At 45.3% G+C, this 15,069-nt stretch overlaps 1 protein-coding gene across 1 annotated transcript in view; it reads right to left on the bottom strand.

The window, feature by feature from the left end:
• The window catches only part of slc5a12 (solute carrier family 5 member 12), an 81,080-nt gene that overhangs the window by 23,730 nt on the left and 42,281 nt on the right, over nucleotides 1–15,069 (bottom strand). The window contains exons 6-9 of the mRNA XM_038808320.1: nucleotides 12,065–12,205; nucleotides 3,181–3,310; nucleotides 2,153–2,241; nucleotides 1,922–2,034 (exon numbers count right to left, since the gene is read on the bottom strand). Coding sequence (XP_038664248.1) covers nucleotides 1,922–2,034; nucleotides 2,153–2,241; nucleotides 3,181–3,310; nucleotides 12,065–12,205 — 473 coding nt within the window. The remainder of the gene's footprint in view (nucleotides 1–1,921; nucleotides 2,035–2,152; nucleotides 2,242–3,180; nucleotides 3,311–12,064; nucleotides 12,206–15,069) is intronic.

The raw sequence follows: 15,069 nt of genomic DNA, 5'->3' as shown, positions 1-15,069 counted from the left end.
ATTGTCCAATACAATAGCCTAATCCTGCTTTCTCCCCATAACCTTTGGTCCCATTGGTGTCAAGTGCCATAGCGTTGGCAGATGCAGCCTCCTTTCCACCCTGGGGAACAGGGTGTCCTGCCTCTCCTTTGTGGCATCCAGCAATATCCCCAGCTCTGCGTCGGCGAACCTTGGGATCACTCTCCTAGGTGCCATCTTCTTGGCTGGAATGATAGTATGTTGGGAGTGGAGTGCTTACATGCAGCCCTAGCGTGATAAGCTCTCCAGTGTCGCTCTCGATCCAGCGAATCACACGCCAGCGTGCGCGGAATTGCACTAATTCACATGCCGTGTGTTCTGGTCTATTAGCATGTCCTGGGCCGTGGAAAAACCCCCCATTCATTGCTCGCGTCAGCACTTAGTCTCTCAAATAGAGAATCTCGCCCACCAACTTCAGAACAATTTGGCTTTTATTTAAAAAGAACGGGCAGAAGGTCTCTAGATCAAAGACCCCTGTGCTGCTTCATGGAAAAATATATTTTTAATCAGCATTGACATGCTACTGTTTGCTGCTCTTCAGATCCTGAAATCTAAAGGAACTGGACAGAAGCAATAACAATCACTTGTTGCGGATACAACACGATCTTGGGATTCTGACAGGTGAAGATAATGACGCAAATTGCTTTATAAATCACAAAACAAAACAGCGAAATTTCCCATGGTTTTCCACTGGGTCAAATGTCAGATAGAAATCTGATATCGAGCCAGATGAGAAGATGTTAAAAAAGATGACCAAAAGGTTTGGACAAGAAGATTCGCTAATTGGAGTACCTTAGAGAACAGAAAGCTGGAGATGTGGAGAAATATGAGGAGGTAATTCCAGAACTGGGAGCTTAGGCAGCTGTAGGTACAGTTGTCATTAGTGGAGCGATTAAAGTATGCACCGAATTGGAGGAGCGCAGATGTCTCAAAGCCACATAAGGACTGGAGGATGTTACAGAGCTAAGGAGGGCACAGATCAGGAATGAATTTGAGAAAAAAGTCTGAAAATTCTGAAACTGAGGCGATCCCAAACTGGCAGCCAATTCAGGACAGCGAGCACAGGGTGGTGGGTGAATGAGACTTGCTTTGAGTTAGGATACAGAGAGCAGAGATTTGGATGAGTGCAAGCTTAGGCAGGTAAATAAGGCGGGAAATATTAAGATGTCACTGTTGCCTCATTTGCATTCTGTTTCAAAGCTTGTTTTATTTCCAAAAAATAAGAATACAGCCAAAAGGGCGGAACCCTCTGTTTGAGCCTAATAAATAAGTAGTCCCAGGAGGGGAAAATCCGCACTATATAATCTCAGTTAACCACTTTGTTCTGCTTTTGCGTGTAAATTAAAAAATAAACAATCCCGGATCAATAATTCTAGCAATGTAACATGACATGCAATGTTTACCAGGATTTAATGGGGAAAGAAATTCTGACGCAGAATTAAATTAAAATGCAATATTCTAAGGGGTAGCATGGTAGCACAAGTGGATAGCACTGTGGCTTCACAGCACCAGGGTCCCAGGTTCAATTCCCCGCTGGGTCACTCTCTGTGCGGAGTCTGCGCATTCTCCCCGTGTCTACGTGGGTTTCCTCTGGGTGCTCCGGTTTCCTCCCACAGTCCAAAAACATGCAGGTTAGGTGGATTAGCCATGATAAATTGTCCTTCGTGACCAAATAGGTTAGGAGGGGCTATTGGGTTATGGGGATAGGGTGGAAGTGAGGGCTTAAGTGGGTTGGTGCCGACGCGATGGGCCGAATGGCCTCCTTCTGCACTGTATGTTCTATGTTCAAGAAGACTCCAAGCACAGCCCAGCAGGCAGAGTTCAGGACACCTGGAAGCGTATTACGTTTATGTCAGCTTCAAATCCTCCTTCGGCAAGGGTTTGAGGGACTGAAAATACTTACATAAGCCGTGGCTGAGCCACATGCTCATCTTGCTTGTCAAGTTGGGGAAGAAATGCGAAACAAAGTCTTCATACGTTACAGTCGCCAGCGCATTAATGCTGGCAGCTACTGTGCTGTAGACCAAGAAAGAAAGAAGGCTCGATCACCACATTATTTTGACAACCTATCATTGTGCTTTTGACATTGCTATTTCAGCGAGTGATGTTGGTGCAGAAACTTCCAAATACTGACCTAAGTGTGCCACTGTATACGCAGGCTACAAAAAGTCCAGGAAGCCCTGGGAAGTGCGACAGTATATTCATAACAAAGTAGGGCATTAGCTTCAAAAAGGAAAAAAAAAATTGTTAAAGAATGTGCGAAAATATCTTCTTTAGACGTTGTTTTCATTTTCACAATTTAACATCTCTTAATCGCAGATCCCACTTATAACATCATTGTTGTAGAATGGTTTCCAGGTTTGATTAATGGGTGACTTCCATCCTCCCCAAACTGTCCATCGTGAAACTCAACGTTGCATTGAAAATTGCAATCATTGTGATCACAAGGGTGCAATGTTCCGCTGGCTGGATTTTCCACTCCCGCTGGAGTCAACGGACTTTTGAATGGCCCGCCGCATATTCCAGCCCCACCCCACTCCATGACGGGGACGTAAAATTCAGCCCATTCATTGCATTTAATTTTTCCCCTGCAGTGTTCCTTTCACTGGCGACACAACTGTGAAGTTCCTCTAAATAAATTTCGTACAGCTACAGAATAGATTAAAAATGCACGTGGCTTTCATTATCAGCTATATGCCAACCTTTGCGTGGGCCCAAAATGTTTAGTGCAGGACATCCTGTATCAAATTATATTACAACTGTAGTGTCAATTTAAAGCAGCTTTATTAATGATGTAGTGTAAACCTGCAGTCAGCATCTGAAATAAAATTAGGTGCACTGATACCGGCCTCATTTCGTTTCACTCCACTATCAACCCACCACCACCCCTTCACCCCGTCTTTGAGATTGCACTACATGTTCCTAGATTAGCAGTAGCACAAATGACACATTAATCATACGTTTTGTTAACATTAGAAGCAACTTCAATAATACGTTTCTGACAGACAAATTCAGGAAATAATCCCCTCTTGGCTGTGTGCTGCCAACACTCTGTAAGGTGCAAAGTAGACAGATGGTTAATAATAATCTTTGTAAATGCTGCAATAATTTTGTAGAAGATTCGTGTTGCAGGGCTTTATTATATTTAGTTTTATTGCTTACCTGGTCTGGTGCTGAAATGAACCCTGCAGTCCAAGGATCACAGTGTGCGTAAAACCCATACATAATCAGCCCACAGAACACTGCGCAGATGTTGATCACCCAGAGTCCAAACAAATTCAGTAACAGTGCCCTAGAACAAGAATTTAGTTTTGTCAATTATTTGCATTGTTTGACTGGATGTGGTTGTCGCTGGCAAAGCCAGCATTTGCCACCCATTCATTCCTCATTACCCTTAAGGCAAGGTGCTTTCTTGAAACGCTCCGCTCTGCATCTGCTGCCTTTCTCCTTCCAGATGTTAGAGGCCTAGGATTTGGAAGGTGTTGTCAAAGGGGCCTTGACAAGCTGCTACAGTGCATCTTGTAGATGGTACACACTGCCGCCAACTGTGCATCAGTGGTGGTGGTTGGGGGGGGGGGAGCGAAGCGAATGGGGTGCCCATCAAGTGGGTTGGTTTGTCCTGGATGGTGCTCAGCTTCTTGAAAGTTGTTGGAGCTTCAGTCAATGGAGAGAATTCCATCATATTCCTGACTTGATGTGACCTGGGGTAACGCTCTGGGGACCCAGATTCAAATCCCCCCAAGCAGATAGTGAAATTTAAATTCAATAAAATTCTGGAATTAAAAGCCAAATGATGGCCCTGAAACCATTGTCGATTGTCATAAAAACCCATCTGGTTCACTAATGTCCTTTAGGGAAGGAAATCTGCCGTCCTTACCTGGTCTGGCCTACCTGTGACTCCAGATCCACAACAATGTGGTTGACTCTGAACTGCCCCCTCAAGAGCAATTAGGGATGGGCAATAAATGCTGGCACAGCCTGCGGAGCCTACCTCCCATGAACGAATAAAATAAAAAAACACCCAAGATCCTGACAGATGCCAGTAGTGTTTATTGCTTCGAAATAAGACCTCCGACCCTTTTTGTGCAAGAAGTCCTGTCTTCGAGAGCTGTTGACCATTGGGAGGGTAGCAGCTCTGTAGACGCAGTCGTGCCATCAAGGAGTGACGGCCACTGCTAGGTCTACAGGTAGCCCCACTATGCAAAGGAACCTAGGCAGGTTTAGGTTTAGGCATCTCAGTAAGTGGTTTAAAGGGGTTGGGGACCAGATCCAACACGCGGGCGAGAATTAAAGAGGAGGCGAATATTTAGGAAGGATGGGAAGCGAGGAATAGGGGGAGGGATGGCTATGTTATTTAATGTTGGTTTTAGTACAATGGAGAGGGAGGACCCAAGTTCTGGAAAGCAGGACATGGAAACAGTTTGGGCACAGATGAGAAATGGTAAAGGCAAGAAGTCACACATGGGAGTCATTTACAGGCCCCCTAACAGTAACCACATGGTAGGGTGGAGCATAAAGGAACAAATTATTGGAGCTCGTCAGAATGCCACAGTGATAATCATGGGAAATTTTAATTTACATATGGACTGGAAAAATCAAATGTGCAAAGGTAGCCTACATGAGGATTTCATTAAATGTTTTCGGGATAGCTTCTTTGAACAGCTTGTTCTAGAGCCAAATAGAGAACAGACTATACCAGTCTATAGTCTCATAGTGATCTCATAGTGAAGGCACCCCAAGATAGCAGCGACAAAGATATGATTGAATTTTACATTTAGATTGAGGGAGGAAAGTGGGACTGCGGCTGCAAAATCCAGCGAGAGGCCAAACACACTGGGGGTGCATTGAGTACAGCCCCCAGATGAAGAGCGACATGTCCGGGCAGCTCCCTGGTGCTTTCCTTGGCACAGCCCCCTAGCACAAGGACAGTGCCAAGGCGCAATGCTGTGGGGGTATTCCTCTAGGGGGCTACATGTTGGAGTGGGTTCCCCGTGCCCGTGGGGGTGTTCTGTGTGCTGATTTTTAGTTTTGAAGATCGAGTGCCTACGGCACGCCATCACCATTTTTGTTTGAGTGCTGGAAAACATGATGAGAAATGTTGGCTGTGCAGCTGGTGTGCTGCACACTGCTTTTCTTGCCTGGGCCAGCACTTTGACAAAACAAAAATGTAAAATTCTGCCCGGTGTTTTTAAACTTACATAAGGCAATTATGAGGACATGAAAGCTGATCTGGCGAAGATGTATTGGTAAATTAGGTAAAGGAAGCGGTCACCAGAGATGCAGGGTAAACACTTAAAGGGATATTTCAGAATATACAGAATAAATACGTTGCAATGAGTAAGAAGTCGAAGGGATGGATCCAGGTTCTGTGGTGAAGGAGATAGGTTGAAGATTGTATCAAACCTACTGCTCAAACTGTGGAAAAACAGACGACGTCAGAAGACTGGACAGAAAGGAAAAGCAAATTATGACCGTTGGGGGGATTCTCAGGCCGCGTCCGCCCGGCGACCAGAGAATCCCGCCTAAAATAAATGGACTTCTCCATTGTCCGTGTCTCGCCCATGGCAATCTTGTGGCGGGCGGGGTGGAAGAATGCAGCCCAATAAGATTAATAAGAGGGAATAATTAGAGTATGAGAAAACGCTAGCCAGAAATATAAAATATAATATAGAACATAAGAGTTTTTACAAATGTTTAAAAAAGAAAAGATTTAACAAAGTGAATCGTGCAGAAAATGAGTCTGAAGAATTGATAACGGAAATCAAGGAGATGGCAGATGAATTGAACAGGTATTTTGCATGAGTCTTCATTGTACAGGATGGAAGAAACATCTCAGAAGCAACTATGAACCTGGTGTTGAGAAATTGTTCTTAGTTATTGTTAATAGGTTGCCCCCCCCCCCCCCCCCCCCCGACTATTTTACAGCACCAGATGCCAAAATGCAGGCCAATTGAAAATAACAGACTAGGCAGACAATAAGGGCGTGATTCTCCGAAACCGGGAGAAATCGTAAGGCTGGCGTCAAAAACGGGCGGGTTTGACGCCAGCCTCCGCCCCCCCCGACCGGGAACCGATTCTGGTCCCCGGTCGGGGCTAGCATGCCGCGGCCGTGAACTCCGCTTTTCGTTAAGCCCGCTTGCCAGAGTTTGCGACGGCTGACGCGTCACATGACGTCAGCCGCGCATGCGCGGATTGGAAGACTCCAACCCGCGCATGCGCGGATGACGTCATCACGCATTTGCGTGAAATCCGCGCATGCGCGGGCCGGTATGCCCCTCAGCCGCCCCGCGAATGGATACAGCGGGGCGGCGGAAGGATAAAGAGTGCGCGAGGTAAGTACCCGCTGCCCGCCATCGGTGGGCACCGATCGCGGGCCCATGGCACCCTTGGCATGGCCGTGGTTCTGCCGTGCCAATCAGTGCCATGGTTCCCCAGATTGCGACTTTACGGCCGTTTTTACAAACGGTCAGACCAGGTGTGTTTGACGTTCCTAAAAACGGTCGTAAAGGGCTTGGAATTCGGCCCATCGGCCAGCTGAGAATTGCTGCTCGCCGTAAAAAAACGGCGGGCAGCGATTCGTGTCGGGAGGCGGGAGTGGGGAGAATAGCGGGAGGGCGTCAGACCAGCGTGGCCATAAAAATTTACGACCCCCGCTATTCTCCGCACCGTCGTGAGTGCGGAGAATCGCCCCCCAAGTGTCTAATGGGGTGGGAGTTCAGACATGGAGAATTGAATATCAGAGAGGTAGAGGTCAGACAATGAGAGGAGGGTGGGGGTCGGACATCGGGGGGGGGGGGGGGGGGGGGGGAGATTTGTGACATAGGGTGGAAGGAGTCAGACATCGAAGGGTGGGATCAGGCATCAGCAGATGGTGGAGGGGTTTGGGGAAGTGGGTGTCGGGGATGGGAGTTAGACCAGTGGTTAGGTCGGGGGGTGAGGTTGGGTCATTCAGGTGGGTTGGGGTTGGATCAGGTCTATGGGGTAGGGATCAGGTCAAGGGGGGAGGGGGGGGGGGTAAAGAATCCCGTGCAGGTTGGCGGGGGAGGGGATTAGGAATTCCATGGGGTGGGAGGGTAGGGGAATCCCCTGGGGGTTCAGAAGTGTGTTCCTGTCCTGTATTGGGCTTGGTCTGTTACTGTTATTTGTGTAATACCAATTGAACCATCCAAAGTTTTTTGTTATAAATTTAGAGTATCCAATTCATTTTTCCAATTAAGGGACAATTTAGCATATTCAATCCACCTGTCCTGCACATTTTTTGGGTTGTGGGGGCGAAACCCACGCAAACACGGGGAGAATGTGCAAACTCGATACGGACAGTGACCCAGAGCCGGGATTGAACCTGGGACCTCGGCGCCGTGAAGCAACCATGCTAACCAGTTGCGCCACCGTGCTGCCCCATCCAAAGTTAACAATTTAAATCACTTTGTTGGATTGTTTCCAGGAAAGTGCAATTGACCTTGAGAAAGTTAGCACATCTGGAAAATTGTGGCGTAAACGCTACTTCCAAGAGGGGTTCTCCAGCAGATCTTTAGGGTATCCCCTAAATACCACACTAGGAAGCTAGGAAGTTGCGAGCCTTTGTTTGAGCAGTAACTTATTAGCATGGATAGAAGATTGGCTGGCTAACAGGAAGCAGATAGTAAGCATAGTGTTTTGCTTAGACATCGGCAAGATGTAACTAGTGGGGTGCCACAGGGATCAGTGCTGGGGCCTTAACTGTTTTCAGTTTATATAAATAACTTGGATAAAAGAATTGAAGGTGTGGTTGATAAATTTGCTGATGCGAAGACAGGTCGGAAAGTAAGTTGTGAAGAGGACATATGGAAGCTACAGAGGGATATAGATAGGTTAAGTAAGTGGGCACCTGGAATGGGTGGATTGTCGTATCAGGAAAGGATGTACAGGCTAGGCTAATTTCTGGAGTCTAGAAGAGGAAGAGGTGAGTTGATGAAAATGTATAAGATCCTGAGGGTGGATTTTCCTCCTGTGGGAGAATCTAGAACAAGAGTGGCTTTATTGGGAATTTGGAGACACTGGGCAATTCTGGTAAATGTTGATAAATTAAATCTGTAAAAACGGAAGCCTAGATTAGTAGTTTGACTTCAATTTAGAACTTTAGACCTTTAGTTAACAGAACTTGCCTGCCAGTTGTAAGCATTGTTTTTTGAATAGATGCTAATCATGACATCGAGGGCAGTTGAGTCATAACTGGGAACTTGGGACGAGTATAAAAGCAAGGTGATCTGAAAAGAGTGGTTCTGAAACAAAGTGGTATTTGAACAAAGTGGCTTAATTGGGGCAGTAGGAATTTGGAAAAGAGGGGGAAAATCAATGTATATAAATGTCTGAGGAATATCAATAATAAGATTATGTTACTGCTATAGGAGCTGATCAGTGAGGGATCAGCAGGTAGATCAAAGCACGTCAGACACTCAGGGGCTGACCCGTGAGGGAACAGCGGGCCGGGGCAGAGAGCTCCTGACACTCAATGACACCGGAAGTTGATGTCAATTACTGAAAAGTGATGTCAGTACAAGGGAAAGAGCTGACTGGTAGGTTGTGGATGAGTTGTTTTCTCCACTTCAAAGCTACATTAAGGTAAAAGTTCCACATAAATTTCTACTGCGCATAAATTTAAAATAAGCGTCCTTTAAGGAAAGTTATGGCAGGAGATCTCAGTCCTGTGTATTGCACCACCTGCAGCATGTGGGAATTCATAGACACTCTTACTGTCTGGAAGACTACGTGTGCAGAAAATTAGGTTTGACCAACTTGAGCTCCAGGTTTCTGAGCTTGAACGTCAGCTGGAGGCACCGAGGTGCATCCGTGCGGCTGAAAGTTATGGGGATGTCACGCTTTTAGACATGGTTGCCCTGCAGATCAAGGAAGTGCAATCAGAGAGGGAATTGGTGACCACCAGTCAGAAGAAGGGAGGGAGGTAGGCACCGTGCATCTCACTCAAGAACTGTTATCGAGGGATATCCAGGGTTGGATAAGGAAAATAAATAAGGCCTAAGACAGATACCGAGGGCTCAAAACAGTGGAAGCCCTGATGGAGTACAGAACGTATAGAGGGTTGCTTCAAGCACACTGGGCTAAATCACTGGCCTTGAAAGCAGACCAAGGCAGGCCAGCAGCACGGTTCAATTCCCGTAACAGCCTCCCCAAACAGGCGCCGGAATGTGGCGACTAAGGGCTTTTTACAGTAACTTCATTGAAGCCTACTCGTGACAATAAGCTATTTTCATTTTCATTTTTTTTTCAGAACAAATTAGGACAGCAAAGAGGGGGCAAGAAAAAAACACTGGTTGGTAAAATGAAAGAAAATCCGAAGGTGCTTTCTAAGTATATTGAGGGCAAGAGGATAACCACGGAAAGAGTAGGGCCCATTCGGGACCAATATGGCAATGTGTGTCTGGAGACCAAAGATGTAGGTGAGGTTTTAATGAGTACTTTGCATCTGTGTTCATTATGGAGGAGGACAATGTTGGTATGAAAATCAGGGAGGGGTACTGTGGTGTATTTGAACAAATTAACATTGAGAGGGGGGAGGTACTAACAGTTTTAGTGAGCTTGAAAGTAGATAAACCCCCAGGCCCAGATGAGATGTACCCAGGCTGCTCCGAGAGGTGAGCGAGCATATTGCAGAATCTCTGACAATAATTTTCAACTCTTCTCTGGCCACAGGAGAGGTGCCAGAGGACTGGAGGACAGTTAATGTGATACCATTACTTAAGCAGAGTGGTAGAGATAAACCTAGAATTTAAAAGCCAGTGAGTTTACATTCAGTGGTAGGGGAACTATTGGCAAAATTCTCAGGAACAGAATTAATCTCCACTTGGGAAGATAAGGATTAATGAAGGATAGTCAGCATGGTTTTGTCAAAGGGAGATCTTGTCTTACAAAGTTGATTGGATTTTTCTAAGAGGCGACCAGATGTGTAGCTGTGGGTAGTGCAGTTGATTTAGTCCACAAGGATTTCAGTAAGGCTTGTGACAGAGGTCTCGCATGGGTGACTGGTCAAGAAATCCAGGACAATTTGGCAAATTGGATTCAAAATTGGCTTTGTGGCAGGAGGCAAAGGTCAATGGTTGAAGGTTGCTTTCATGACTGGAAGCATGTGTCTGGTGGTGTACTGCAGGGATTGCTGCTGGGTCTCTTGCTGTTTGTAGTGTACTTTAGTGATCTGGACATCAGTGTAGGGGGTGTGATCAGTAATTTCTCAGATGACATGAAAATTGGTAGTGCGGTAAATAGTGAGGAGATTACCTCCTTAGATTAAATAGCCTTAGATTACAGGATGATATAGATGGGCTGGTCAGATGGGCAGAACAGTGGCAAATGGAATTTAACTCTGAAAAGTGTGATGTAATGCATTTTAGGAGGACTAACAAGGCAAGGGAATAAACAATAAACTGTAGGCGTTAGGAAGTACTGAGGACCAAAGGGAACTTGGGGTGTACTTCCATAAATCTCTGAAGACAGCACGACAGGTAGATAATGTGGTTAACAAGGCATATCGGATACTGGCCTTGATGAGCCGAGACATAGAATATAAGACCAGGGAAGTTATGATAGAGCTGTATAAAATACGGGTTAGGCCACAACTGGAGTACTGTGTGTAGTTCTGGCTGTCATACTATAGGATGGAAGTGCTTTTACTGGAGAGGGTGCAGAGGAGATTCAGCAGGATGTTGCCTGGGCTGGAGCATTTCAGCTATCAATAGAGCCTGGATAGACTGGGGTTGTTTTACTTGGAGCAGAGGAGGTTGAATGGGGAACCTGACTGAAGTGTGTTAAATTATGAGAAGCATAGATAGGATGGATAGAAAAGAACCTTTCCCCTTAGCGGAGGGGTCAATAACCATAGTTCATAGATTTAAGGTAAGGGGCAGGAAGTTTAGAGGGGGATGTGAGGAATCTGGAACTCACTGCCTGTAAAAATGGTAGAGGCGGGAACTCTCACAACATTTAAGAAGGATTTAGATGAGCACTTATTGAATGACAGTGCAGGCGTAATGGTCTGATTGGTAAACTCCTGTTCCTAATTCGGACGGTTTCATGTTCGTTTGTATGGTCATCTTTGTGATTCTAATTATGATGAGGTTTTGATCTGCAATATGCTTTCTTCCAGGAACGAAAGGAACATCATGTAATCAGAATTGGTGTGGTAAACCTCATCCTGCTGTTAAACACGAAATAGTCATCATGCAAAGGATCTGGACGTGTACTGTATTGTAACATGTCTACGAATATTAAGATAATGTTCAGTTCCTTTGTGCAGTCACTCATGTATAGCATTTTAAAATAGAATTAAAAATGAAAAGAAATCTAATTCATTAAGAATAGTGATCGGGCATGACTGCTAAAACTATTACAGGTAAAGTCTCCATAGTCCCAGATAAGCATAGGCTTCTCTAGACTTTGAGGTGCGAGAGCTGACTGGTGGTGGTTTAACCTAAGTGTCACTGCACCCCAGGCAAGGGGCAAGGTTGAGAAGGCTGGGCCTTCATGAATAACCTCAGCCGATACGGGAATTGAACCCGTGCTGTTGGCCTTGCTCTGCAACATGAATCAGCTGTCCAGCCAACTGAGCTAAATAGGCCCCCCAAATATTACAGATAACTTTGTGACAGCAACAATTCTGTTTTGGAAAATAGGTGATACTGAGAGTTTCAAGACCAGAATCTAGATTCAAACCCATTCCAGACTAAAGGAGTGATAGTTTCCTATGCCTGTAAGGATCCTATGTGAATGTCTTGCTAACTAACAGCATAAAGCTGTCCCTAATTTAGAACCTGAATCTCACCGAGTGAAGTCACAGTTGGTGTGTGAAATTGACAAAAATGTCACTTAAATTGAGGCAGTGTTGGGGCAGAGCCGAGAGTGCTGAATTTGTAGCTAGGCATTCTTCAACCAGACGTTTCAAGCTGCAGTGCTAACACCCTTCATCGACTGAGCACAACAATGGAAAAGGGTCATGAGAAATATGCATGAATTGCCCATATTGGATGGTCAAGGAAGCAAACAGCTTTGCACTTACAGTTTGGCATGTCTTTCTGATTTGCACGAAAGGCATCTTTGGATGATGGATTGATTCACTCCGTAAATTCCTAACCAGGTAAACGTGCCTCCTACTACCAAGGTCCAAAATGTATGACGCCTGAAAGGATCTGTAGAAAAACTAATTCAAGCATAAATTAAACAAAGCAAGTCTTGTCTTCTCAATTTACTTTCTCAAGCAACATTCCAGTCAGTTGTAAAGTCTGAAAATTCTGAAGTGAATCCATATTGGAACCATGAACATTAAAAGTAAAGTAATAGTTTGGCCCACCCAAGTCTGTTTTGATGCTTCCATGGTGTAATTGTATGCTAAGACCTTGACCATTAGATGGAGGAGCAGACGTAGAGTAGACCACTTGGTCCTTTGACTCCACTCCACCATTCAATGAGATCGTGGCTGATCTGATATAATCCTTGACTCCACTTTCCCACCTTATCCACATAAACCTTGATTTTCGTACTGATTAAAATCTGTCTCAGTGCTATGTATTCAAGTAACACTATTCGTTGGTGAAATGTCACATCATCTGCAGTGACATCAGCTGAACATTTTGGGGGCTTTTTGAGGAGTTCACCATCTCACTCTGTCGGAGCAACATCTCCCCCCATCCCACTTGGACTATCTGTTCCCTGTTCCAAGTTGCCTTTTGACACACTGCTTACCGTTGCTCTGCAATTACGTGTTCTGATCACTCAATGCTTCACTATCAGCACCCTTCTTAGTCTTGATCACCCCATTTATGTATTCCCTTTGTTTTTCTGTCCACATCTTTGTGAATCTCCACTTTTCGCCGGTTCTCTATCCAACCCTACTGCTCTCCCCACCCCCCCCTCATCACAACAGTATAACTCTGACCATATTTTCAGTTCTCTCCAGCTTTGACAAAGAGTCATCCAGACTCGAAACGTTAGCTCCCTTCTCTCTCCACGGATGCAGCCAGACTTGCTGAGATTGTCTAGCATTTTCTGTTCTTATCTTTTAATGAGCCCTGCACTATGTTTTTCTAAACTTAAAGTGTGGCACCACTACTTGGTTTATCTTTGCGGAAACAACAATTATGGAACAAAAGGAAAAATTAGCAACAAGGATTTGGGCAAGAGAAAACTGGCGATGAGGATTTGGCATAAAAAAACCATCAACGAGGATTCAGGCCATAAGCAACCATCAACCAAGATTTAGACCAAGAATAAAAGTAATTAGCGGACCGTCGGGCCACGAACAATCGTCAATGAAGATTTGGAGGTCTGAAGAAAACTATCGTCGACACTCGGGCTAACATAATCGATAAATGTGTGGAAATAAAATAAAACATTCAGATCGTAGAGAGGCGTCGGCTAGTCAGTCCATCGATCACGGCGGCCGTTAGTGCGAAATAAGGGTTTCAAACATTAATTGGGGCACAACTGAGACTTACTGGAGCATACCTTTTCAACAAAAGAATCAAAGTTTCAGGTTTACTTACTGCTTGTAATGGGTAGAAGCTGCGGCACCCGTGCATGTGGCACTGTAAATGGGCCAGGGGAATGGGGACCCAGAAAGCTATCGACGCTGCAGCCTACTGTTCGGGAATCGATAGTCCAGGCAAGGGAAGAACTAGTTTGCTTGTGGGCTTGGCGATTGCTTGCTTTCAGGAAATAAACAGAAGGGAGAAAGGCTGAAGGTTGAAGAAGCACAGGTCAGGGAAGTGGGATTCGGAAAATGGCGGGAAAAAGTGGCACCATGGATATGTTTGACGGGGATTATGAGACATAAAATCCTGATGAGGAAAGATTACAATTGTATCTTGTAGCAAATCAGACACTGGAAAACCTGCATGCTGTGACTTTTCTCAACTCGGTTTCGCGAAAAACACTCATATTGTTGCAAATCCCCACCTAAACCAGGAGAAAATTAGCAAATGACAATCTTGGAAGGACACACACACACGGACAAACAACACAGAGGAAAAAGGGCGGTTGAGAGGTAAAGGGAGGTTGAGCTGTAAGGAAAATATTAATAAAAGGACCAGGATCATTGTTTCGGATGGATGTCTTCCAGTTAGTTTCTTTCTCAAGGGTAGGCCTTCAGTTGGGCACTTACTTTTACTTCAGCTTGTAAGGATCTTCACTGCAGACTCACGGAGACAGCAGGCAATTGGCAGCAGAGAGAGGGAGAGAACACAGCTCCCCTTGCTTGGGAGGTTTAGAGGCTTCTCTGGCAAGGTTGCATATTTTCTCTGTAGCTTCAGGACAAGTTTACAGCAAAGGGACTGACTAGCTTTAGAAAAATAAAGCAGTTCTTTCAGCAAGTGTTCCTTCTCCTTCCAAGCTCTCACTGAAGCACCATGCAAGAACCAATCACTGATTGATGCCAGGCAGAACACTGTCCCTGGCTAACCCATGAGTTTCCAGTTAGCCAATCAAACCAACTTCCTCTGAGACCAATTCCTAAGATTCACTCGGCTTCGGTGAGACTGTTTCTCCTCTCTAAACTACTAAACATAGGAACACATTGTTCTGGCAAGAACTCTTCTGCTTAAAGGCACATTCCAATTATGGGGCCATCGACCAAAAATCTGATGCAAATTTCGTAAATATCTTCTACCTCTCTCATCTTGAAAACATACCGGTAACTTAATCTCAAGTACAAATGATCCAGTGATGGAGAAGGTTATGGATATAATCCAAAAAGTCACTTTAACAAGTCTGCATTCAAGACCATAAGCCTTCCATGAGGGAGAGGGAGAATACATAGCTCCTCTCCCTTCGAGGTCAAGAGGCTTCTCTGGCAAGATTATCTATATTCTCTGCAGATGCAGGATTTTTCAAATTTACAGCAAAGGAACTCACTGGGCTGCACAATAGCACAGGGGTTAGCACTGTTGCTTCACGGCGCCAGGTTCAATTCCCAGCTTGGGTCACCGTCTGTGCGGAGTCTGCATATTCTTCCCATCGGCGTGGGTTTCCTCTGGGTGCTCCGATTTCCTCCCGCAAGTCCTGAAAGAC

Source organism: Scyliorhinus canicula, chromosome 9 (assembly GCF_902713615.1).
Source record: "Scyliorhinus canicula chromosome 9, sScyCan1.1, whole genome shotgun sequence".
In the NCBI taxonomy this organism is placed as follows: Eukaryota; Metazoa; Chordata; class Chondrichthyes; order Carcharhiniformes; family Scyliorhinidae; genus Scyliorhinus; species Scyliorhinus canicula.
Note: the sequence above shows the minus strand (reverse complement) of the source record. Positions and strands in the feature narration are given on the sequence as shown.